At 37.1% G+C, this 24880-nt stretch overlaps 1 protein-coding gene across 1 annotated transcript in view; it reads left to right on the forward strand.

The window, feature by feature from the left end:
* The window catches only part of LOC140160832 (IgGFc-binding protein-like), an 81442-nt gene that overhangs the window by 38971 nt on the left and 17591 nt on the right, over positions 1-24880 (forward strand). Inside the window, exons 23-38 of the mRNA XM_072184144.1 lie at positions 979-1150; positions 2357-2562; positions 4028-4141; positions 4368-4523; positions 4698-4845; positions 5793-5975; positions 8318-8520; positions 9627-9798; positions 10724-10846; positions 11996-12204; positions 13243-13350; positions 13548-13694; positions 14046-14245; positions 15940-16088; positions 20960-21288; positions 24346-24493. Of these exons, the coding sequence (XP_072040245.1) occupies positions 979-1150; positions 2357-2562; positions 4028-4141; positions 4368-4523; positions 4698-4845; positions 5793-5975; positions 8318-8520; positions 9627-9798; positions 10724-10846; positions 11996-12204; positions 13243-13350; positions 13548-13694; positions 14046-14245; positions 15940-16088; positions 20960-21288; positions 24346-24493 (2767 nt within the window). The remainder of the gene's footprint in view (positions 1-978; positions 1151-2356; positions 2563-4027; positions 4142-4367; positions 4524-4697; positions 4846-5792; positions 5976-8317; positions 8521-9626; positions 9799-10723; positions 10847-11995; positions 12205-13242; positions 13351-13547; positions 13695-14045; positions 14246-15939; positions 16089-20959; positions 21289-24345; positions 24494-24880) is intronic.

The raw sequence follows: 24880 nt of genomic DNA on the forward strand, positions 1-24880 counted from the left end.
CTAATTTTAAGCTTTATTGTGAAAATCAGACTTGCCGGGCAGCTTGCAAAGTACAGGAAGCAAGTCTTGTTTACATGTTTCCGAGTAGGATCACGTCACTGCGAACCCTGAGCTTACGTCACGAGCATTCTCAAGGTCATAGACGATTGCTTTGGGTGCTTTTTGGGCGCCTTAAAAAGACCAAAATTCATTCATTTTTTAATTTTTCAGCTTTATTGGCCATCAAAAAAATCGGAAAAAATAATTTTTAGTATCCTGACATCATAAGCTTTCCATTGATATATAACTTTATTTTCAATGAGGTTCACCTTTAATGAACGCGTACTACTTATTGGGAGAGAAATTAGACAAAATAATGCACCGAAGGGGGGAGTGCATTAGACGCATCAACATCAGCACAAGTGCATTATTTTGTCTAATTTCTCGAGCAATAAGTAATACAAGTTTATTAATCTATTTCATACACGAGAAGAAAAAAACACGTGATTTTTTTTTTTATATCACTAAAAATGTTGGAAAACAGAACCAAATCTAAATGCATCAACCCGCCCGAAAAATGAATCAATCCTACGCGACGCGAACGCGCGAGAAACACTGTGCGTAGTACGCGGAGTGCACAATATACACAATCAATGCATGTTTCGTACTTTTCTAACAGCTTTTCTGATTCGCTGCTTTGATATAAGAGTGTATGAATACAGAATAAAGGGCTCTCATATGATGTGTTTTAAAAAATCACAGTGCGCGATTTTGAATAATGGGTCGTAAGAGTAATAGAATGATGTATAAAGTTCCATTTTAAAGTACATACACTTGAATTCAAACTACGATTTGACCATTGGTACCACAGGATTTAGTTCATTCAACAACCTCAAAGTGGCACCAGAATACCACTTTAAACTATAATTTACCAAGTTTCTTGTAATCATAATGAGGTCAGAATAAATGTGAGTGTTTTGAAAATGCTGTCTTTTTCAGCGTGGTGAGACCTTCTTGTCAGATGATTGTACATCAGAGTTCACATGTGAACCAGAAGGATTAACAGAGAGTCCACTAGGATGTAGTGAGAACGAAGTGTGTGAAATCAAGAATGGCGAACGAGGCTGCTATTGTCCTGTTGGATTCTTTAACAGATTTGGTGTTTGCCAACGTAATGTATTCATTTTCATTATGACATTTTTCTATGGCTATTTGAAACAAAAATTCCATTGCGAATGTTCATCAGTTAATTTTCTCGGGCAGAGAAGAGTTACCAACCTCTGGTATCAAGTATTAAGCCAAATTCACAAAAATTTAGATACATGTATGGATCTTTCTTTTGACCTGTTTTAGTTACATTATCTTAATTTTGGCCTCTTTTACCAGTAAAATGGAAAATATTCTCAAGCTTCGAGCAAAGTTGTCCCAGGAACCTCATTTTGGTAGCGGGTGAGCGGGACATTTGTGTAATTATGCCTCTCTTACCTGGTACACCACTAGCCTAATATAACGGTCTTGATAATTCTTTGTTGATCAAAATACTATCAAGTTTTATAGAGGGATTGGCATAGTAATAATTGGTAAGTGTGTATTGTGTTCAACCAGTCAAATTGGTCAACATTTGCAAATGGTAATGTATTTTCTTTTGGTTGATTGTAGAGATTGGTTTAAAGAGAGTAAATGATACGTACCGTTTGCCACCCATTATAAAATAGTTTTGACTAAACATCTCAAAAAAAGTAAATAACCCCCCCCCCCCTTTAAATAATGGCCATTATTCAAAAACTGGCGTTCGTATTATCAATGTAACCCAAGATTTGAAAGTTGCAGTAAATTCTATTGATTTGTATTCATTATAATGGAAGAAAATCTGCTTTACTCGCATGGGAATGTTTGTTTTGTTTCATGCATTTGGGGGTCAAAATGTCGGGAAAATCAATATCAATTATCGTTGGTCAATATTTAGTTGAAACATGAAAAGTTAAAGATCAAGATGAATGTTAAAATTACAACAACAGTAGTAAGAGACATTTGTAAAACCATTAAATCACATGAGTTTAAAACTGAAAATGTCAATGTGTGTGATGATATCTGAGTGTTTTTGTATTGTTGTAAGTTGTAATCTGGACCTCAATACATTAAATTGACCGGTCTTTTATTGTTTGCTGGGCTATCGTATCCAAATAAATTCTGCTTCCAACGCATTTTGCAGATCTCTATTATATACAATAGGCCGTTTGAATAATGGCTATTATTTAAGGGGGTTAGTTACTTTTGTTGAGATGTTTATTTTATAATGACATCGGAATTCATACAACATCTTACGTCAATCAACCTTGTTTCAGTAATAATTTAACGTATAACATTTGATCTCTAGGGATTTACACGTGCAGAGCATGCGGTGATCCCCATTATACAACCTTTGACGGGAGAAGATATGACTATCAGGGACGTTGTTCGTACATACTCGCACAGACTGGTGCCAATGCACCAAATGCGTTTCTTGTGGTGGGAGATAATCTACCATGGGTAAATCCAAGAGCTACAGTCACTCGTTATGTTCACATTTATGCATATGAATTGGTGAGTATATATACAGAATTTTATACAATAGCAATTTGATATAAATGGAATTCCTTTCCTTTTACACATGAATAATATTGACAATAGATAACTCAAACAGCTTAAGGGCTGGGGTATGAACCTTTGGACAGTATTTATTGTGGGACATTAGAGCACATCAGGTATATCGAATTGCATTCTGAATACAAAGAATGTCCTTCTGATATCAAATAATTTTGATTTTTTGAAATTTGCAATGTAATACACATTTTATGGCAAATGATTAAAAATTGATATTTTTGATATATAGCAGTACTCGAAGTAAACTTTAAGGTGTATGTAGATGGGATGAAAAGCCGGCGATTAATTGAAAGTTTTGACCTTTCGTATTGAAGATATGGATTTTTTTCCCAGAACACCCAAAATTTTCAATTGATCGTCGGCTTTTTCTCCCAGCTACATACACTTTAAGAATATGTCATTAGATTTATAAAATTAACTTCCGAGGACTGTTATATATCAAAATGTGAAAATATCAAATTTTAATAATTTGTCATAAAATTTGTATTATATCGTGAAATTCAAAAAATAAAAACTATTTGATATCAGAAAGACATTCTTCGTATTCAGAATGCAATTCGATATGTCTGATGTGCTCTCATGTCCCACACAAAATACTGTCGAAACGCTCATTCCAGATCCCTTTATGTAGTATACAAGACAACGTAATTTGTAGGCGGCAACAGATCAGAATCCTGGTGGTTAAGGTGATATTGGAGGCATTATAAAAGTGCTCTAAATATGTTTTAAACAGATTAATTGGGTAGAGCAAAGCACACCTATCAATATGCCTTTTATTTGAAGCAGATCGGACATTTGCCCTGAAACTTGGTTAATGTGTTCTAATGTATTATATAATGAAGCCGCCCCCTAATTTGAATATTTGCATAATTAATTAGCATTTATGCAAATTATCTCATTAATTATGCAAATATGTAAATTGACCAAGTTTCAGGGCAAAAGTATGCAAAATAAAAGTACCCTGAATATTTATGCATTGATTTTTAGCAAAATATTGGCAAAAATTACATATTAATGAGCCTTTGCAGTCCTTTTAGCTCATTAACTATATTGATTATTGACAAAAACAACAGGATACAAAGAACATATAAATTGATGTATTATGGAAACAGTGTGTCCGATTTGCTCCAAACAAAAGGCATATTGATCAGTGTACTTTACCCTACTCAATTAATTTGTTTAAAACATGCTCAAAGCATTTCCTAATTTCTAGAAAATGCATCCAATACCACCTATAGTGCCCGATCATTATTCAATCCCCCTTGCATCCAATCTCGATTCAACGTCTTCTTTTGTTGGTTTGTTTGTTGGTTTATTTGTTTCTGTTTTGTTTTTGTCACTTGGTTTTATTTCCTGGTTCTACTATTTATATAACATATCTTATACTACTTGTTTTGATATACAGCATGTGCAATTTAGCTATGATACCATTGACGTTCTGGTCGATCAAGAAATCGTACACTTGCCGTATTTATTTGGCAATGGCAAACTCAAGATTTACAATGCCGGTCGCAATAAGGTTTGTTTAATATGATTGCATGATATAAATGTTTGTTAAATTGATATCAAGATATAGCTGCCCTTCAAGCTACTTTTAATATCCAAACTTATTCCGATAAATGTTAACAATATACCATTTCATTTTCAAGTATAAATGTCCACGTACATGTGGCTACCTCGAGACAATGACGTCCGTCATCATCAGCATTTTACATTATAAATAAATCTCACGCATTTTTCCAAAGGTGTTGCTGACTGATTTTGGTCTGCGGGTTATCTGGGACGGAAACTATTGTTTGCACATAGACGTACCAGCTAATTTCGTAAATCATGTTGATGGCCTGTGTGGACATCTATCGCAGGATAAGTCTGATGACCTTATGAACCCAGATGGCATTGTAGTAAGTTTTGTCATCATTGTGCGTAGTCTGGTAAACACAAATATGTTATTTTCTTGGATTCAGACTTCATGCATTAGTGATTTGAACTAACCCTCTTACGTGAATTATACCTGTTTTGTTTTAAGTTGAAATAAACCAACAGAACATCGTTAACAAAAATCATTATATTTTCAGGAAACTAACATCAATTCGTTCGGCGACAGCTGGGCGCATGGAGAAGAATGTCAGCCATGCACACCAGAGACATGTCCACAAGAAAATCCTTGCGACTCCGACGCAGATGCCGCACAAGCAGCTAGTGATGCTTGCTCACCTCTTTCAGGTAACAATACTAAGTTTGTAAACTCTCGAGTTTCTGAGAGTAAAAAAAATAGCGGGTAAAAAATACACAATTTGGCGAAACATTTGTAACCAAAACTACTGATGTATATGCTTTTGATATGGGCCTCCTGGGGCTGCCTCGGTTTCGAATGCATCAATCAAGTTGTGGAGGCTCTAAAATTGTGCACGAACATGATAATAATTAATCCTACGGTAATAATCAAGGTTAATTTGCGCCTTAAGCAATCGGATAACAATGTTTGCTAGGTATTTTTATGGCACCATAGAGCAGATCAGACAAACAAAAGTATACAAGAGACGTAGAACATTTAATACATACCATCATGACTTAAAAGTGTGTCTCCGCACAAACCCACCATGAACTATTATATTTGTTTTCAATTATTCCATATTCTTAGTCAGTGGGAGTGGTCTAGTTCGTAGACACATAATCTGATTGGACAATCGCATGATTTCGGGTGCCGTCTATCAGGCCGTAGACGACCCCACGTCATCATGCGTGTTCATAACGCGTAACACGCTCACAGAGGTGCGCGTATATATCGCGTTGTATGCGTAGACGCAGTGCGGGATACTCGCACGCGCTAGCAGTACGCGCAAAAGAAGATGTGAAGTTGTAAATAAGTTTCGTTCATTTTAGCAAAAGGGAGTTTTTATGACGGTAACTTAATTTTTGCTTTAAAAAATAGTTTACAGTTATTAGAATAATATTTAACTGACTAAGAATGAGAATAAACGATAGGAATTTTTATTTTGACTATCCTCTACCTATGATAGACGACAGACAGGTCCAATATTTTTATCGTAGTGGATACCGGCTGCGCCGGCATCCACTACTCAAAATATTGGACCTGCCTGTCGTCTATCACACGGTAGAGGATAGTCAAAATACAAATTCCTATCGTTTATTCTCTAATTCCGCACCAGGGCCAATCGCCGAGTGCCTGAAAAAAGTGGATGCTTCTGAGTTACTGTATGATTGCAAGTATGACATTTGTACGGACCCAGGAAATAAAGATGTGGCGTGTATGTATCTCGAGAAAATAGCAACTCTGTGTCGGGAAAATCGAATCGATGTAAATAGATGGCGGGATGATGTTCCTTTTTGTGGTATGTATATCAGGATATATGATAATATTTATCATGTGTTAACGGAATTGACATTTTTGATAAATCCCATAAGCCTTTGCGAGTACACCTAAGAACTCGTCATTCTGCGTCACGCCGCTCTGCGCCAATGCGCACATCGTTTATCGAACATCGTTACTGCGCATTGCAAGTCGGCGTGACGTCAAATGACGAGTTCTGGGATTATGGGATTTACCGAAAAGGTCAATTAACTACGAACAATGAGGGTCTGTCCCGGGTCAAATTTCCAAATGGCATGCCAATACTTGCTTGCTCCTCCCTCCTTTCGGTCTCACAAAAAATCGCTTTCCTCCCACCTGGGCCTGCCAACAATTGGCAAAAGTCTAATTTTGTGATCCCAATTTGCAAACCGTAATTGGTCTACAATCATGGCGAAAAATGTTGCCACACCAAAGCATCCTGTCCCGCTCCCTATTGCAATTAGTTGATTTGGACAACATCGTCATCATTAACTACATTTCAGTCTCCCAACATTGAAAAATGGGGGTGGGGAAGGGGAGAGTGTAAGCTGAATGGACATTTGCAGCCTTTATATAAAGATAATGCGGTACTGTCACATTATGTGACATGATTTGATCCATGGCGGCCAAAGGAGGCATTTTTAAAAATTGAGTTACTGTAATTATTACATTATACATACAATAGGCTATCATTTCCTGAAAACACCAAATTTATTTTCTTATGTATTTTATTTTATTTTGACCTTTATCTCAGTTTCAAATTTGCCGCCTTTGGCCCCCATGGACCAGATCGTGTCACATATTTAGGTCTGTTGATTACTTGAATTTTGCACCAGCTGGTGAGGCAACTAATTTCCGCCAGGATTGTATATATGTTGCGAGCGCAAGGAGCAGAAAAATGTGCATATTTAAGCGTTTTCGTACTGTTTTCTAAAGCCTTTTTAGAGCTTAATATTTAAAAGGTGCCCATGAATATGTGCAAAAACTTTTTGCCCCCTCCCCCTCTCGGCTTGCAAAAAATTGCCCCCCCCCCCCCTCCTTCGGCTCGCCAAAAATGCCCCCCCCCCCTCCAATTTTAACGTAATTATTGCAGAGCACCTGGAATGAAAATAAATGTAGGTATTTATATAGCACCTTGCATCCGTAATTAAACGGGTATCAAAACACTGTATATTTATTTCGCTGCCACTGGGCTATAACACACCATTGGCAAGCAACAATAACGGCGTCGATATGACTACCCCCTGATAGCTCCCCATTTTACACCTGGGTAATGTGGGACAAGTGATATAAAGTGTCTTACCCAAGGACACAACACGTTGACTCGGTCAGCTACAGGAAACAATAATGTGTAAAAATGGCTCTAGCCCAGACAAACCATACCCTTTATAGCTGGCAAAGGGGACACCTCTTGCGTGATCACACAATATCCTTTGGAAGCCGCGAGCAAAAAGGGATCGAAAGGCACAGACGGTATATATAAAGAAAAAACGTTTCGTCCTTTTTACACATGTATTGCCACATGGATATTATTTTTATGTATTACTTGTATGTATTATGAGTACGTCAAGGGCACTTTATAAAGAAATTGGAATAAATGCAATAATTTTAATTTTGCACATTTTGTTATCTTCTGTGACCTCTACAATCAAAGTTATAGCATGGAGCGAAGATGGGGCGAATGTCGAATATTAAGTTTTGTGTATGATCTGTTCGACAAGATTGCAGTAATAGTGTTATCGCATATTGACCAGGGAACCTAGACTTAATTTAACATTCCGAATCATATCAGTCAGCAAACTTTAGAGCAGGCCTTCTCAACTAGTTTATTTGAAGTGCCAACTGGAAAATTTCAGTGATCATGAAGTGCCAACATGTTAAGGGAGACCGAGGACTTTGTGAGTTAGAGCGGGCGCATAGCGGGTATGGTGCAGTGGTGACGCTTTATCGGGGGTCGGGGGGGGCAGCGCCCCCGGAAGCTCCTGGATTTTAAGGTTTTTAAAGGCCTAAATTGGGTATTTTCACCCCTTTTTTTGTTCAAGATTGATGTGAAAAAATTCTTAAAATTACCGTGCGCCACTTTGACTGACTCCAAGCGGGCGCGCCGCCAGTTGAGAAGGCCTGCTTTAGAGGCATCAAAACATACATACAAGTTGTCACATAATTGTCTTTGCATGTATATAAAACCAAGAAATGGCATTTTTCTTAAAACTATGCAGTTTGCTGTTATTTTACAAATTACATGTATATGTGGTATTATATTTATCCAGTCATCATGGTCATCATCTATTTCAGGGGAAACGGGCACAAATAATTATTTGTATGTAATTTTGATCCACCTAGCTATTGAATGTCCACAATTCATGAAGTACGCGGACTGTGGATCTGGTTGTCCCAATACCTGCGCTAATCCTTCCGCTTCAACGGAATATTGCACCCTTGGATGTGTGGAAGGCTGTGTGTGTCAACCTGGACTTCTTCTTTCTGAAGGCGCTTGTGTGGTTCCAGAGGAGTGTGGATGTACAAGGAATGGGAAGTACTATTTGGTAAGTTGTCAGATTGGGAACCGTATGTATTGATTAAATTTAATGAAAATAATACTAAACATTGGCTCATTTGTGTATCGCCTAAAACTGATTATAAAACGTATTCCCGTGTGCTTTTTGTCGTGCTTTTCCCACGATGCACTGCGTATCGACCTCCATTACATTTTCAGAGTCAACTAATGTGGTATTTACTTCGCACGATATACTTATGCGATACACTCATTTCATGTTCATTCACCTGGTACCTTGTGCACAAATAATAGGGAAAGGATTTAGCATAACAAAGGACAGTTTGAATTGTTTGTAAAGATTTCATGATTACGAGTTAGTTCACTGGCGACAAAAAATGACGAACATCCCCCTAGTTGCGTAGATTTCTTTTTGTCATGGGGGGAGGGTGGAAAAAATGTCTTGAAGTAAAGTGAATCTAGCACCTTTTGGTGACAGAGTAAACTTATAGGGGTATAAATGCGAGCGAAGATAATCTGGTGAAATATGGAACAAAATAAGTTCATGCGAATCAAGCAGAAATTCGGAATTTTATGCTAAATTGCCCAAATACGAGGTCAATTTGGTCATAAACCCACATACAGGCGTCAATTATGGAGGAGATGATTGTATGGGTCATAAATATATTGATATTGAATGGACCCCCCCCCCCCAGGCTGGAAGAGCATTCGATTTGTGTATTGACCGAATTAATACCCATATTGTAGCAGTTTTTTAATAATTTACATAACAAAGCCAAAGAATAATCAATTGTTAGTAATTTGACATGAAATTTGTATTATATCGCGAATTTCAATAAATCCAAACTATTTGCTATCTGAAGGACATTCCTCTGCCCTACCACAAAAATTACTGTGCAAACGTTACTATCCGATCCATTGCTATTAAAAAAATAATTTTATTCAAGTTAATTCAGGATGTTTATATTTTGGAAGAACAAAAAAAAATCTAGAATTTTCAAAATTTGGGTCGATATTCTTTTGAACATTTTTGTTGTTGAGGACAAGCAATTATTTTTGTAGCCTTAAGATAGTGACATAGTGTGCATAATTTATTTTGATTCGCATAACAATTTCCATATTATTATTGTGACTTAGAACGAGGAAATATTTGTTGAAGAGGCCTGCGACCGTAACTGCACATGTAAAGAAGGAAAAATAGAATGCATCCACCATTCATGTGGTGAAAATGCAATCTGTGAAATTCAAAACGGCGTGAGAAAATGCTATTGTTTAAGAGATTATATTGGAGATGGACAAACATGTACCAGTAAGTATGGCAAAGAACTTCATTGGGCTATTTGATTCCAGTTAAAATCTACACAGCCCTATGGTAGACATAACCCTAATCTCCCACACATGCAGTGTAGATTTCAAACTTTTCGACTATATTGAAATATAGTTGAAAAATACGCACGTGACCCATGGGCACGACATACCAAGACCAGCAAGCGTGACCAAATCCTCATGCCATTGAAAAGTATAGAAACTCTTTAGATAAATATCATCAAATTTAAAGCAATAATGTGTGATTTGCATAAAGAATAGATTCCTGTTTAAATGTTTGTTTTCACTGATTACATTATTCCCTTTTAATTTCAAGCCAAACAAATGAGGTATAACGAAGAAAATTGCGATTTCATTCCAGCGCCTACAATGCGTGTACTACGCTCGCCGATCGTAACATGTAATACTACACAGAGCATCGCGCTCGATGTGTGTACACACAAGCTGACATCCATGGAGATGTTAGCAAGCAGTCGATCGATGAACTCTGAATAAAACCGTGTCGACCCGGTTTTAATATAAAAAGTTAAATTTTACTATTGTTAAAAATACCATGTGAAAGACTAAGCCTGAAGTGCATTAATTACAACAAAATTTAAGTTCCGAGTTCACCGATCGTTCCAGCTGTATGAAGCTCCACTCAATAACGCATTGACGATAAATTGTAGGCGTTGGAACGTGACCTGAATAATAACATCTGTAACGATTTATTCCATGCAGAGGTTTCTCTGCCTACAGACAATAGTAATATAACAATACCTCAATACGCACCTTTAGGGTTTCTCTATTTATACCTAAATTCCATCCCACAAGGTAATAGGCATATTACATAACAGAGGTTGATTCACCTACGAACAACTCCTTTTGTAATGCAATACCTCTGACTTACATTTTCATTATTTTTTCAGAGCCATGTGAACAGTCTCCAAACCCATGCCAAACTGGAGCTCAGTGTGTTAATGATGTCAATGCTGATGGGGGCTATTACTGCCAATGCCGAGAAGGTTTCACGGGACCTAAATGTGAAATAAGTAAATGTCCTCTTTTATTTAACTCATACAAAGATTTGTGTCATTTGATTGGCCAATCACTATTAATCATTTTTGCTTTTCAGCAACATATGTTATTCACTTTGATACAAAAATATATGACGTTTATAACGAAAATTGGAGAGGTTGCAACAACAACCCCCTTTGTAGTCCATGTTACGTAATATGGCTCAGTATGACGAGTTCATCCAAGGAGCGTTGAATTATGGGAAGGGCGAATGGAATTACGTCACGATTTAAGATGATGTATCCTAGGTCTAGACAATACGTATGCAGGTTTACGTCCAAATGTCTAATTTTTTACTCCACAGTCATTTGTTTTTGGGACCCCAATGGAAAAGCCTGCATACGTATCTGGACTTTTGTTGTGACGTGTTTGTCGTTCCAATCTAGGATGGCATTGTGTAGTTTGTACATGTTTGTGATGTTAAATCATTTGATGCTTTGTATTATTTGGTTCCTGTTTTTTGTATATGTTGCATAGCTAAAAAACTAAACTAAACAATAGGCGCCATTAGCGGCCATTCCTATATGATGTTAGTCACGTGTCGTAATATTTTGGTTGAATGACGGTGATTGTTGAGGTATTATATAATATGCCTGATGGAGTTAGACCGTCTGACTATCTAGTATTCTCCCCCGCCGTCAACAGGGTCGGATCCAGGAATTTTTGATAAAGGGGGCGCCTTTTGGTCGACGACGAAAAAAATGTGTTAAAGGGGGTTACCCCCTCGAAAACTCAACGGTTTTGGCCCATTGTTTGCTGTTCATGGCCGAATTTGTTCCTTTTTTTTAATTTCTTATAATTTTTGTATTTTTAAGGTACCAGCGCCCTTTGCTAGTCAAAAAATAGAGGGGGCGCGCGCCGGCTGCGCCCCCCCCCCTAAATCCGCCCCTGGTCAATGCGACTCCAGTCACTACACATAGTGAGTGAAATCATACTAGAGTGCTGTGAAGGCGGAGGAGACTAAATCTATAGTTGACGAACACGCATGCGTTGGTGATGTATGCTTGTGGTAACCATTCGGCTCAGCATTACTGGGATGAACTCTCACCCTCCTGGGTTAACTGTGAAAACATCCGGGAAAAAAACACATGACCGTAATATAATGTTTTCTTGTTATGCATTAGGTCTCCTAATTTGTAGAGCATCAGGTGATCCACATTATCTCAACTTTGACGCTAAGAAATTCAATTTTCAAGGCGACTGTGAATATGTATTGACACAAAATTGCAGCAGTGATATCCCCGAGTTTAAGGTTATTGTTGACAATCAAAAGTCCAGCCGGAATAACAAAGTTGCCCTCACCAGAAGTGTGACGGTATTAGTTCATGGCCAGGTAAGTTGGGCTACATGTAGCCGGAATTTGAATTATTGTCTGTCAAGTTAACTCTATCAGTAAGGCAGTCGACTCCGTTGTATTGATTTAGGATCTGATACTGGTATATTGTGGTGTGTCTAGAGTTTGCGTTGAGGCGGTGCGGGGTGCGGGGGTACATCATTACTTTTTGGTGGGTATGCCCTCCCCGAACCAGGAACTGTAAACGGTCAAAATCATGTGTCCTTTTTGGCTTTCTTGTTGAACATCGTCGTGTGAGGAACCCGGGGGGGGGGGGTTCTTCCTGGTTGAAGGTATACGGGAATGTGCCACGGTTTTGGGGTACCTTTTCAGCGATTTTGGTATATCGATGGGTGGGTTTTCAGTGGATAACAATGCACCCAATTGGGCGCATTTGGGTAAAAATGCCATTAAAGCGCCCAATTATGACAAATTTTGGTGCTTTTTGGGTGTTTTTTCTTGAAAATTGGTATACTGATGGGTAGCAAAAACAGCAAAAAGTAGGTATAGAGAAAGTCAGCATCCGAAAGTCTGCGTGGCACACCCCCGTACAAAATTTTTTGAAGAACCCCCCCCCCCGGGGTGAGGAACAAGCGATTAAGGGGTCCTTTAGAGCTGAAATTATCAAAATCAGGGGTCTTTCAGGGCTCTGTTTTGGCACATTTCAGGGATCTTTCGGAGCTGCGCGGTTTTGCTCTGTTAAGTGCCCCCGGGGATGGGCGCTTCTTAGCTGCAAGTCTCTGTTTTTTCATATGGTGTTTCTTGATCCACAGCGGTCATCGAATTGCCTATGAATAGCGTACAATGCAAATCACTGAGGTTTAAAAAATGTTATAATTTGTGTAAATAAAAGTTACTTATACAGCATAAAAGTACAAAAGCAAAGCAGTTTATAACAGCTCAAAAGGGTTAATTTTAACAACCCGAAACTCAATATGTACTGCTGATCTCAATGCGCCCTCGCGCTAAAATGTATAGTATCGTGCCAGAGAAGAAAGGTAGGCCCGACTGTATTTATCTATCGTGTTTTATTTGCAGACAATCGTTCTAACACAGAAAAGAGATGTTCAAGTCAACAACGGCGGTAAAGCAGTCCTTCCTTTCTACGATCCTAACTACAGTATATTCCTCTCTGGATCATCGGTGGTATGAATGAAAACATATATCTTAATCATTTATTTCTCTTCTTTAATTTCTCATCATGATAAAGTATAATATTCAACTTTTTTTTAAAAATCTTTTTTGCTATTTTTACGAGGTTTTCTATTTTTATAACCATTACCGTTCTGCTTCTTCCGTCATATTTATCACACTCATTGTTGTAGTTTTAATACCACTTTCAGATCCTGACGACAGATTTTAACTTGGTGGTAGAATGGAGTGGTCGTTCAACAGTTATTGTCAAAGTACCCAGTGGTTATCGGGGCCATCTCTGTGGCCTGTGTGGTAATGGTAATGGAGGAGGTAGAACTACTCCTACTGGGGAACTGGTAAGATTTCCACCAAAAACACTTTATCTTATTAAACATGCTAGACACTTCATATTTGATGTCAAGTACACGTGGGTTTAATAAAAGCGAAAAAGAAAAAATGCCCGATTTTGCATATTTTATTGGCGGCCATCTTGGATTTATAGTTGTTGGGATTCAAAGCAAACTTAGAAAATGTTGGAGTTGTATGGCTCAAGAACTCTGACCAATGGCCATGCCTCGAGAAACCTGCCCTAAGTGTATATACTATTATGATTGTATGATTTGTAAATAGCAAACTTTAAGAAGATTCTAAACCAGACACGGAAGTTTTGTATGTAGCACACACTGTTCTTTTTTGAAAATATGCAGAAAAACAATATAAACGTTTGGGGACACAGTTGGGCAACAAATCAGGGCCAATGTGAGGAGTGCACAGATTGCCCTACAGATGAGGATATGTGCGAAACAGTAGATCCAGCTATTAAGGAAGATGCAAACAAGATGTGCGCAATCATCAATGCTGTTGAAGGAGAATATCACCCTGTACCTGAAGACATTGCAAATGCCGGGTAAGTTCACTATTTTCATCATCGCTCTTGACAAAATAAACGACCATAGGGCAGAAAGTTTTGCTAGAAACATGATAGCCAACAATGATATTTCGGGGCAGAAAGAAGTATTCACTATTATTAAAGAAAAAAACTTAAATGTTTTAGAAGTTGATGGCCTCGTAATGGGTTAATGGCTAGTAACAGTGCTCTCAATATATCCGAGCTGTTGTTTCTTTCTTGTATTAATTTCACATTGTTCTACAAGGTGTTTTTTTTTTCTTTTCTTTTTTTCTTTTTTCTTTTTTTTTTCTTTCCGGCTAAAGAACCTTAAAAGTTCACCGAAAGTTTGAAAAATCTGAACATTTTTTTCTGATTTCAACCTTTACCAAAACCTGATCACAGTAATATGTTATTGCTTCCGATCCACCTCCCAGTCCCCCACCCCCATGTACACTATTAAGCTTGGACAGAAAAACGCAAGTTCTTTGGTCATTATATGTCTTACCAATTAGCATATTGTCAAGATTTTATCGATGGATTAAACACCATTATCGCCACTGCCGTATAAGTCTCGAAACTAGGCTAACTCTGTCTATATACAGGGTGTCCCAAAAAAGAGGCCCCTTATTGCGCCCTCCTTTTCTCCTATTTTAGAAAAATTGATCAAGTATATGTTGGTATGCAAAGAAGCCTTTGCCCGTTATCTTTAATAAACCGAAACAATTATTTCAATCGGCTCATAACTTTTGAAGATATGCCCTTTTAAAGAAATGTATCCGTTTTTCACTCTGTCCACGGAGGAGGTTTGGCTACTTCAAAGATTGACAAGTACATTATACCATGCATGAATATAAAACATTCCTCGATGATAACTTTATAAAATAACAACTTTATTTTAGGGAATGGGGTTTACCGGTGGGCTTATGGGTTATGGATTTTGTTAAGTGTCATTAATTTGGGCGAAATTGATGTGGGATGGGACTTCTTTTGCTGTACTTACAATTACTTATGATTTCTCGGTTATTTTATGCCTTTTTGTTTTATTATGTTTCTTACTTTCTTCTTATTGACAACATAAGTCATTTATCTTTTTTGGAATAAAAGGTAGCCCCGAAAAGGGCTGTTTAGTTTGTCTTTGGTTCTTTTGAAGTGAGTTTACTGTGCTGCTCTGCCCTCTACCTTGTTGCCTCCTTGACGAATACAGGTTTCAGCCCTAGTCCTCATTGCATCAATTGCGTTGCGTACCAACCTTATGCGCCGGATACTTGCGAATAATTATAGCAGTAATACGTTTGGAAAGATCTTGGATTTTGTCACAAATGAAGAAATCAAGTGGTGTGAGGTCTGGTGATCTTGCAGACCACTTCACACCATGACCCATCCCAACCACTCTGTTAGCTATCCGTGGATAGAGTGAAAAACGGGTACTTGTCTTTAAAAGGGCGTATCTTCAAAAGTTTTAAGCCGATTGAAATAATTGTTTTGGTTTATTAAAGCTAACAATTAAAGGTTTTTTACATATCAAAATATATTTGATCAACTTTTCAAAAATAGGCGAAAAAGAGGGCGCAATGAGGGGCCTCTTTTAAAGGGAAACTATGGCGTTGTCTATCGGTAATTTGCCATTTCACTCGCAATGAAAAAATCACGCCACTTGCAGAAAATAATGTTTCCTTAGTAGAAAACTAATGATTTAACTGTTTTCCAAGCAGACTTGCAAAAAGATCAGTAGTCACCAAGAGAAAACGAATTGTAAGGAGATCTGTAGTGGAGTTAAGCGAAGAGCCAACTGATGGCGGACAAAGTGCCATCGCAAGAGATAGAACCGATGTAAAACTAAGGCGCAAGAGAAGCTATTTTGGTAAGGCAGTGTTACCACATGACATTTTTAAAATTATTCAAGAATATTCAATATTGAATATTGACCTACATGTGTGTTTTTAGTAGCAAGTGAAGACCGCAAGTCCATATTTGGTATTTTGAGATATGATCGTTTAAATTTTTTTTAAATAAGAAACCAAAAAAAACCCATAATATTGATACTTCTCAGGGTTCATGGGTATATGCAACAAGAATCATTTTGTATATCAACCAAGTAAATATCTGTAATATTTATCATTTTTGGACTTACTCTCTTCTTACGCTCGGATTGAAACAACTTATAACTCAAAACTGAATACAGATGTTGGATATATTTAACCATATTGGTAATCTATGTGCAAAGACACCTTGTTTGTTGAATTTGAAGGTTGTTTTAAAATTTGATTTCAGTTGACCTTTAACCGGTAGTGACCCTCTAACTCATTAACCGAGCTCAAAATGTATGATAAATTATATATTTTCGTAATCGTTGGGACGAGACGAGTAATTTGACATGTCTCTTGACGACATTGGACAATTTTACATTTTGACCCCTCTTGACCCCAACGTGACCCCTATGGGGAGGGGGCCAAATGTTAAAAAAAATCAAGGATTTGAAAGTCCCCTTAGTCCCATAGTCAAATACCATGGAATTAAGATTCCAAAATTAGATTTTTTTATGGAATGTCATCTTTAAAGGCTTTAAGCTCAATAACATGTCTGGCGACTTGTTCTGGGTTTTGTTGGAGCTGGCCACATATATTTTATATTCACCATCACAGTAGTATCATTTTTATGTGCATGGACAAATAGGTAATCAAAATTCAGTCGTATACCCTTTATAGTCCAGTACATACTAGGGTTTAATATGCATCCCACAGGACTCTATCAAACCAACCTTTTTAGTTTCCTTTTATCCTATAACACATTATAAATTTAACAAAAAAAAAAAAAATCCCGGTCCTCCGGCCATATTCAAGATTAAAGATCAACACAATGGTCAAATTTCAAAGTTGCTCAAATCTGGTTAATAACACAAATTATTTCTCTCATTGCAAGGATTCAGAAAAAAGTATAGTTTGACCTACCTTCGACATACCGTTCTTGAGTTATAAGCAAAAAGGTAAAAAAAAACAAGTCAAATCAGGTTATCATCTAGCGATCCTCCTGCATGAGATATACGCATGAATAGATGTGTATTTATCACTCGAGTGACTATTCTTTTATAATCTCGGTGGAAATATTTCGATTGTCTATATTTTTTCACAGGCAAATAGGACTATTTATTTTTAAATCTTTGGGAATAATTCTCTGGTCCCGATTTATTATCGAAATATAGTTCAAATTGAATAAAAATCGGCATTAAAGACAAACATTTCAAAATGTTACCAACAAATCTTGTTAGGTCCGAGATCCACTAAAAATGTTCCTTCATGACTTTGTCTAATCTATATATATTTTGCAAATATATAATAAAAACCGTGTGTCTAAGTTAATTGGACAGACAGTAATAAGCTAATCCTAACACAGGAGCCGTGATAAAATAAAACAAAAAATATAATGAAGCTGTAATATCTCTATCTACCAAAAAACGTTGACAACGTAAAAGAAATCAGCAAGTTTAAAAAACCCACCTCGGCTCACTTTTTGAAACTTGGTCCCATTTGTAAAAGGTACTGATTTAAACTTTATCATATTTACGTCAATTTAAAACATTTCCGGAAGTGTTATGTATCTTTAATGTGCAGATGCGATATTAATTTGTAAGCTTTCTGGAACGACTTGAACGGTTATTATCTTGTTCTTGCATGATAAGCCAATATCTTTTTGTGTTTTGTTTTATAATATCATGATTAATGATTGAATTAAACGAATAACAAGTAGGCTTGTTTGTAATCTTGTTGGAAACGCTGTATTCTGTTGAAATAAAATAAAAACACTGATTTGCTGTTGGTGTTCAAATGGGACCAAGTTTCAAAAAGTGAGCCGAGGTGGGTTTTTTAAACTTGCTGATTTCTTTACGTTGTCAACGTTTTTTGGTAGATTTCTTTTCTTTTTATGAATGAAGCCAAGCAGCTCCAAGCTTGGAAAGTCATGTTATGAAGTGCACCATAAAACGAATAAAACGAAAAATGGATATTTGAAGTTGCCATTCTTGATTCATGACAATAAATAATTAAACAAAACTTTATCAGTCGTTTATTTTTAAAACTTGCTCGTCACGCGTGACTGTAATGTTCAGAGGCGTATACAATGATCAATAAACATTTTAATATACTTTAATTATTCAAGGCTACGTAAATATGTAAATAAAATGTAAATATGAACAACACACACCCAATGTTGACAATGCCAGAGAGACACACATAGAGTAAATCCGATTTAGGCCTACTTCATGTCGGAACTGGTAAATGCGCATATATTTCAGCCTATACTACGGAAGCGTCTAAATGCCCCAGATGATCGTGTTTTAATGTTGGTGGTTCTTTGTAGCCCTGCGGGGCAATCTACTTGGCTATCCGAATTTCGCGGTTTGTGGTTCTTTGTAGCCCTTCGGGTCAACCGAGTTGAATATTCCTATTAAGCGGCGGTTGTCGGCGATCTTTCGTGGTTTGTGGTTTTCATCAAGCCCTGCACTCTATCGGGAGCTAATTTATAGTTTAAGCTTGTTGAATATCCATATTTCGTGATTTGTGGATCTTTGTAGCCCTGTGGGGCAATCTAGTTGCATATCCAAATTTCGCGGTTTGTGGTTCTTTATATTGCGGGGCAATCTAGTTGGTATCAATATTAAGCGGCAGTTGTTGTTGATCTTTCGCGGTTTGTGGTTCTTTATAATCGAATAATCGATAGGCCTGCAGGCAATCTAATTGGATATCCCAATTTCGGGGTTTGTGGCTCTTTGTAGCCCAGCGAGGCAATATAGTTGAATATCGTGGTTTGTGGTTTTAATTTCCCTCATCAAGCCCTGCCCTCTATCGGGAGCTAGTTTATAGTCTAAGCTTGTTGGATATCCGTATTTCGTGGTTTGTGATTCTTTATAATCGATAGGCCTGCGGGCAATTTAGTCTTTGTGGTTCTTTGTAATCTTTCGTGTTTTGTGGTTTTAATTTCCCTCATCAAGTCCTGCTCTCTATCGGGAGCTAATTTGTAGTTTAAGCTTGTTGGATATCCATATTTCGTGGTTTGTGGTTCTTTGAAGCCCTGTGGGGCAATAGTTCCATATCCAAATTTCGCGGTTTGTGGTTCTTTATAGCCCTGCGGGCAATCTACTTGGATATCAATATTGAGCGGCAGTTGTTGGCGATCTTTCGCGGTTTGTGGTCTTAATTTGTTGGATATCCATATAATCGATATGCCTGCGGGCAATCTGGTTGGGTATCCAAATTTCGCGGTTTGTAGTTCTTTGTAGCCCTGCGGGGCAATCTAGTTGGATGCCCCTATTAAGCGGCGGTTGTCGGCGATCTTTCGCGGTTTGTGATTTTAATTCCCTAATTAAGTCATGCCCTTTAGCCCTGTTGGGAAATCTAGTTCGATGTCAATATTCAGCGGCAGTTGTTGGCGATCTTTCGCGGTTTGTGATTTTCATTTATAATATTTATATCAAATATAATTTCAGTTTGAGCTGTGAACAGAGCCACTGATAAATAAATAATAAATAAATGTCGGTGTTTAAAATGACGAAGATGCCATGATAGTCAGGCATGGTGATAGCATCTGGATTGTGAAAGTAGGCCCAAGGCCTAGGCCTAAATGTGAATAAAAAATCAAACATGTTTGTTTGATGAAAAAAATAATAATATCACAATAGCAATGGATGTTCGAAATGGTGTTATTCTTGATTTACGACAATAAATTGATTAATAAAACATTTAAAAAAAAGTGGTGGGAAGTTTCGAACTTGAGCAAAAATTCATAAAGGTATTAGAAGTCCATGGCCTTAACCACTTCACCACGGGGACGTCCCGTTATTACGATGTGTGAAAGTGAAGTATTTATTAATATGAATATATGCTGTGGTCCGGAAAGAATAAAAGAATTGTGAAAAACTTGATTTTTTGGCGAATAGGGTCCAGATTTTGTATGTAGGGTATCCAGGAAAATGCCTGGGTATATTTGAAAGTGAGTCTGAAAAATTAGTGCGACAGTGACAGCCATGTATGGCTGTAGCAGTGTCGAAAGATTGTGGATATCAGTATGATTAGCTATGATTTGCCACTAATTTTGGCTATGAAATACCGCGTGAAATAAAGCAAGAATGTTTGTTTATTATCAAACAATCGGATTGACTGTAAGATTCGTGTAACTTTTTGAAATAAAGAGTTATTAAAATATGACACTTTGGACAGTAAATACGATTTAGCATGGTTTTAGATATATTTTGTACCCAACGAAAAATATCATAGAACAATAGCGTTTTGTTCCGTGTAAATATAGTCTCGCGGTGCATCTGTTTATTCTTCTTTATCAGTCGTTTTTTTTAAACTTGCTGGTCAAGCTACCGCGTGACTCTAATATAAATACCGTATATATATTAAGACTCTAAATCAAAAGCAACTTTCAAATATTGTTTCCAATACTTTGTATACATTAACCATTATCACGTCGGTTGGTAGCGTACTGCAAAGAAGTCTCAAATTTTCAGAGTCAAAAAAGGCTTTTATACTGCATTTTTTAATAAAATGAAGATTTATCCTGCAAAAAAGTACTTTTATGTAGTTCTATACACATATAATTTTTATATAAACTATTTTTGTATAAACTACTGTTATGCATTTCAAATTTGTTTCTGTTCTGGCGGAATCACTGAAAATCCCTTTATACAAAAAAAGGCTCATATTATTAACCAATATTAATTGACAACACTTACAGATCAGTACTGCTGTATGGCTCTTGGTCTGGAAGATGGACGTATTGGCAATGAGGAAATAACAGCATCATCGATTTACGATAGCAGTTACAGTGCCGCCCAAGGCAGACTCAATAACAAAAATAAGTATTGGGCAACGCAAGAAGAAGTACCAAACAATGCATTTATTCAAATTCGTTTCCGTAAAGAAGTCACTTTATGTGGGATACGCACACAGGGTAGTGCACAATCTGCGTATAATGAATATGTGACGGCTTTGGAAATACAATGTGGTGAAACTGAAAAAGAAGATTCATTGAGATATATTTTGGATGATCAAGGTAACCCTAAGGTAGGTAATGATTGGGTTATTATTGTGTCATTCGACCGACAATATTATTGCATTCACAATATGAACATAGGAAGAAGAATGATTTATTTACGCACATTTTGATACCAATATCATTCATTATTATGTTTTCAGGGTTATTAGGAGTTAAGAAAACCTAATAATGATAATATTGGATGGCTTATTTCGCATGATACCATAACATATCAGATTCGTCATACAAATATCGAACTCGCCGTTGGCTCGTCCGATATTTTTATGACTCATCCAATATGTTATGGTATCATGCTCAGCCATCCAATATTATATCAGTATTAACAACACAATCCAGGAAAAGACATGTTAATTAGCCCTAACACCAGACACCAGACACTGAATCGAAAGTTCAAGAAGAAACGAAAAAGGATAGAAGATAAACAAAGAAGTCACTTGGTACTCCCGGGTTCCGAGTCAAATCAATACAAATAACTGCAACTATTAAATTCGGGTACTTTTCTTTTAAACCACTGCTGTGCCGTTAATGTTGAACGACATTGGACGAATAGGGTATGGAAATGCACGTACATAAACCACCTTTCTTTCTATATTAAAATATTATGAATACCTTTGCAAGTTAATGTTTTTGAGTTACATTTTGTGAAGGCTTTATATGCATTTTATATGATAAAAAACGTCAAAAATACTTTTATACTATTTCATCGTGTGTTGTGTATTATACTTAGTTTGACCACATGAACCGACACAACGAATCGAATTAGTTTCTAATACAAAGGTGATTCAAAAAGTTCTACCTCCATCATCACAATTCTACCTCCATCATCACATCTCTTACGAGAGGATATTGAAATTACCCATGGTTGTACTCTTAAATCTTGGCTACAAAATAAAAGTCATTTGATAAAAATGTGATAAAATGGTTGTTTTTTTATGTGTTGATTAAAGTGCATACAGATTTTGTACGTCGGCAACGGTCTGAAAAGAAAAGCTAATTTTGATTTAAAAGGTCGCCAACATCTATGTGGAAAAAAATGGGCGCTTTTACTTATGCTCACGGGGGATTTGAGACGCATTATTAAAACAAGATGACCTTAGCACTTTGAATATACTATATATATATATAGATCATCGATTGATATTTGAACCCGTGGGAAGGCTTGAACCAGATCACTCACACCTGTAATATTAGTATCTTTGAAAAGATCGGTATTCTATTCAATCTATGATTGCAGACATGCACAGGTGGTGAGTGCAACCTGTTTGTAGTGCAGGGCGATATATTCAAATATTGTATCCATCTATTGCTATAGAAGTTAATCATCTTATTACGTCACTTCTACGGCGAATAGGTGAGCTGACTTGTGACGCATCATCACAAGGTCCAGTGCCGCCGAGAGCCATTACGGGCCCGGGCCAATGTGAACGCACGGGCCCCTGTGATCAGTGATGACGGTGCAGGACTTCATAAGTGTGTGTGTGTTTGGGGGGGGGGGGGGGCAACAGTGGCATAAATTTCTTTGTAACATGGGGAAGGGAAGTTGGTGTAAAATCCTTGAACATATGTTGCAGCGGAGCGAAAGTAGCATGTTTAGCTGCCAATAATTAAATATGAACATTGAAGGAGACAAATGCGCGAGAAGCGCGCACAAATTTACAAGATTAAGTTTCTCTTAACAACTTCCACGCGAAGTGCAAAAATGCCAATTTAAAGCCAATTTGAAGCTAGAATGTTCCATGTATGACCCGGTGAATTCGACAAATGCGCGCGAAAATGTATAATTCGAATTAGCGACTTTTGCTCCCAGATTGGACTTATTGAAACAAACTCCGTGCGAAACGCTGCAAAATGGCCAATTTTAAGGTAAAAGCAAAGAGTAAATTCAAGTGAAATATTTATTAGCGTGTATGCTTCAAAGGCTATCTTGTATTTTTGTATAAAATGTACGTCTCTTTTCATTGTTTTTTACGGGCCCGTTAATTTTGTTTGTTTTTATGGGCCGTGAGAGAGCAAAGAAAACAGACCTTATAATGGACCCGTAAAGGCAAAGAAAAGAGACCGTAGTGGGCCCGTAAAAAGCAAAGAAAAGATACCTTAGGCCCGTAAAGGAAAGAAAAAACACCTTAGTGAGTATGTAAAAAAGCTTAATAAGCAAAGAAAGGATACCTTAATGGACCCATAAAAAGAAAAAAAGAGACGTCGGAGGGCCCGTAAAAAGTAAAGAAGAGATACCTTAGGCCTAAGAAAAGAGACCTTTGTCGGCCCGTATAGTAAAGCAAAGAAAATATGCCTTAATTGCAAGGTATCTTTTCTGATCCTTTTACGGGCCCCTGTGGTCCGTTTTCTTTGCCTTTACTGCCCCATAGTAAAGTATCTTTTTCTTCACTTTTTACGGGTCCATCGGAGCCCGGGCCCCGGGGTAACGCCCCCGTTTACCCCCCCCCCCCCTTGTCGGCGGCACTGCCAAGGTCCATTGTTTTTTTGCCTGGCATATTTTTGTCAGGTACCCTTGCTTTTAAACCTCGAGCGAACAGCATACAACCACTACACTGTTCAATACCCTTATTGTGATGGGGCGGGAGTTTTAAAACCACAAACCCTGAACAAAATATGATGTGCGCGCATACTGCAAAGCAAAACACAATGGAAATTGTGATGATGCAAACGCATACTACCGGACAATGACGTCAGAAGTCAACTCAACTATACAACACTAATAGACAGATAGGAAGAATTATACATAGTTCTACCAAACAAAATGTTCTTTTAAAAAACGTTTTTATAAAAGGTTTTAATAACATAATGTCTAAATTTTTTAATAACAAATGTCGGGTTATAAACAGATCATGAATACGTTTTAAAACGTTATTGAATATCTTGGGCAAACATTTTTGCAAAATATTTTGTCAACAGTAAAATAACATTATGTTAGAATGTTTTGCATCACGTTTTCAAAAATGTTACAAATTTTTCGGTAAAACGTCGTGTGTTTGCTGGGTATGGTTGTAACTGACCTGCTTTTTATCAAAATATGTAAATTCATCTATACCCAACATCTATTTCAGGAATTTGCTGCCAACTATGACAGATCTTCTGCTGTTGATATTACGCTTCCCAAACAAATTGATTGCAGGATTTTGCGTATCATACCTAAAAAATGGAATGAGTGGGTTGCACTCCGTTTCGAAGTTATTGGCTGTTATAAAGACTTTAGTAAGATTTATTTTTTGGTTATAATTTATGTTACATATGAATACAAAACCCACCCAAGTCCATGGGAAGTGATTTTGAGAGAAAAACCTGTGTATCATTTTAATTCCTTCAGTTAGATTTACCTGGTCAATATGGTAGGTTTTACGTGCTAATGAGTGGATTAACCTGTATTAGGTATGACGATTAGTATTTCTGGGACTTCGTGGGGTTCATTTTAAATTTTGGACTTGGGTGTTTTTTTAATCATATACAAAGACAACAATGTTAGAATGAGATTACCACTAGTAAAATATACAAAATGAAGCACACAGGTATGTATAATGTTGAGAGGCATTCTGCCATGTAATATAAACCATACACTTTCCTTTATTAAACCCATTTTTTTCA

This window comes from Amphiura filiformis, chromosome 9, assembly GCF_039555335.1.
Source record: "Amphiura filiformis chromosome 9, Afil_fr2py, whole genome shotgun sequence".
NCBI classification, from domain to species: domain Eukaryota; kingdom Metazoa; phylum Echinodermata; class Ophiuroidea; order Amphilepidida; family Amphiuridae; genus Amphiura; species Amphiura filiformis.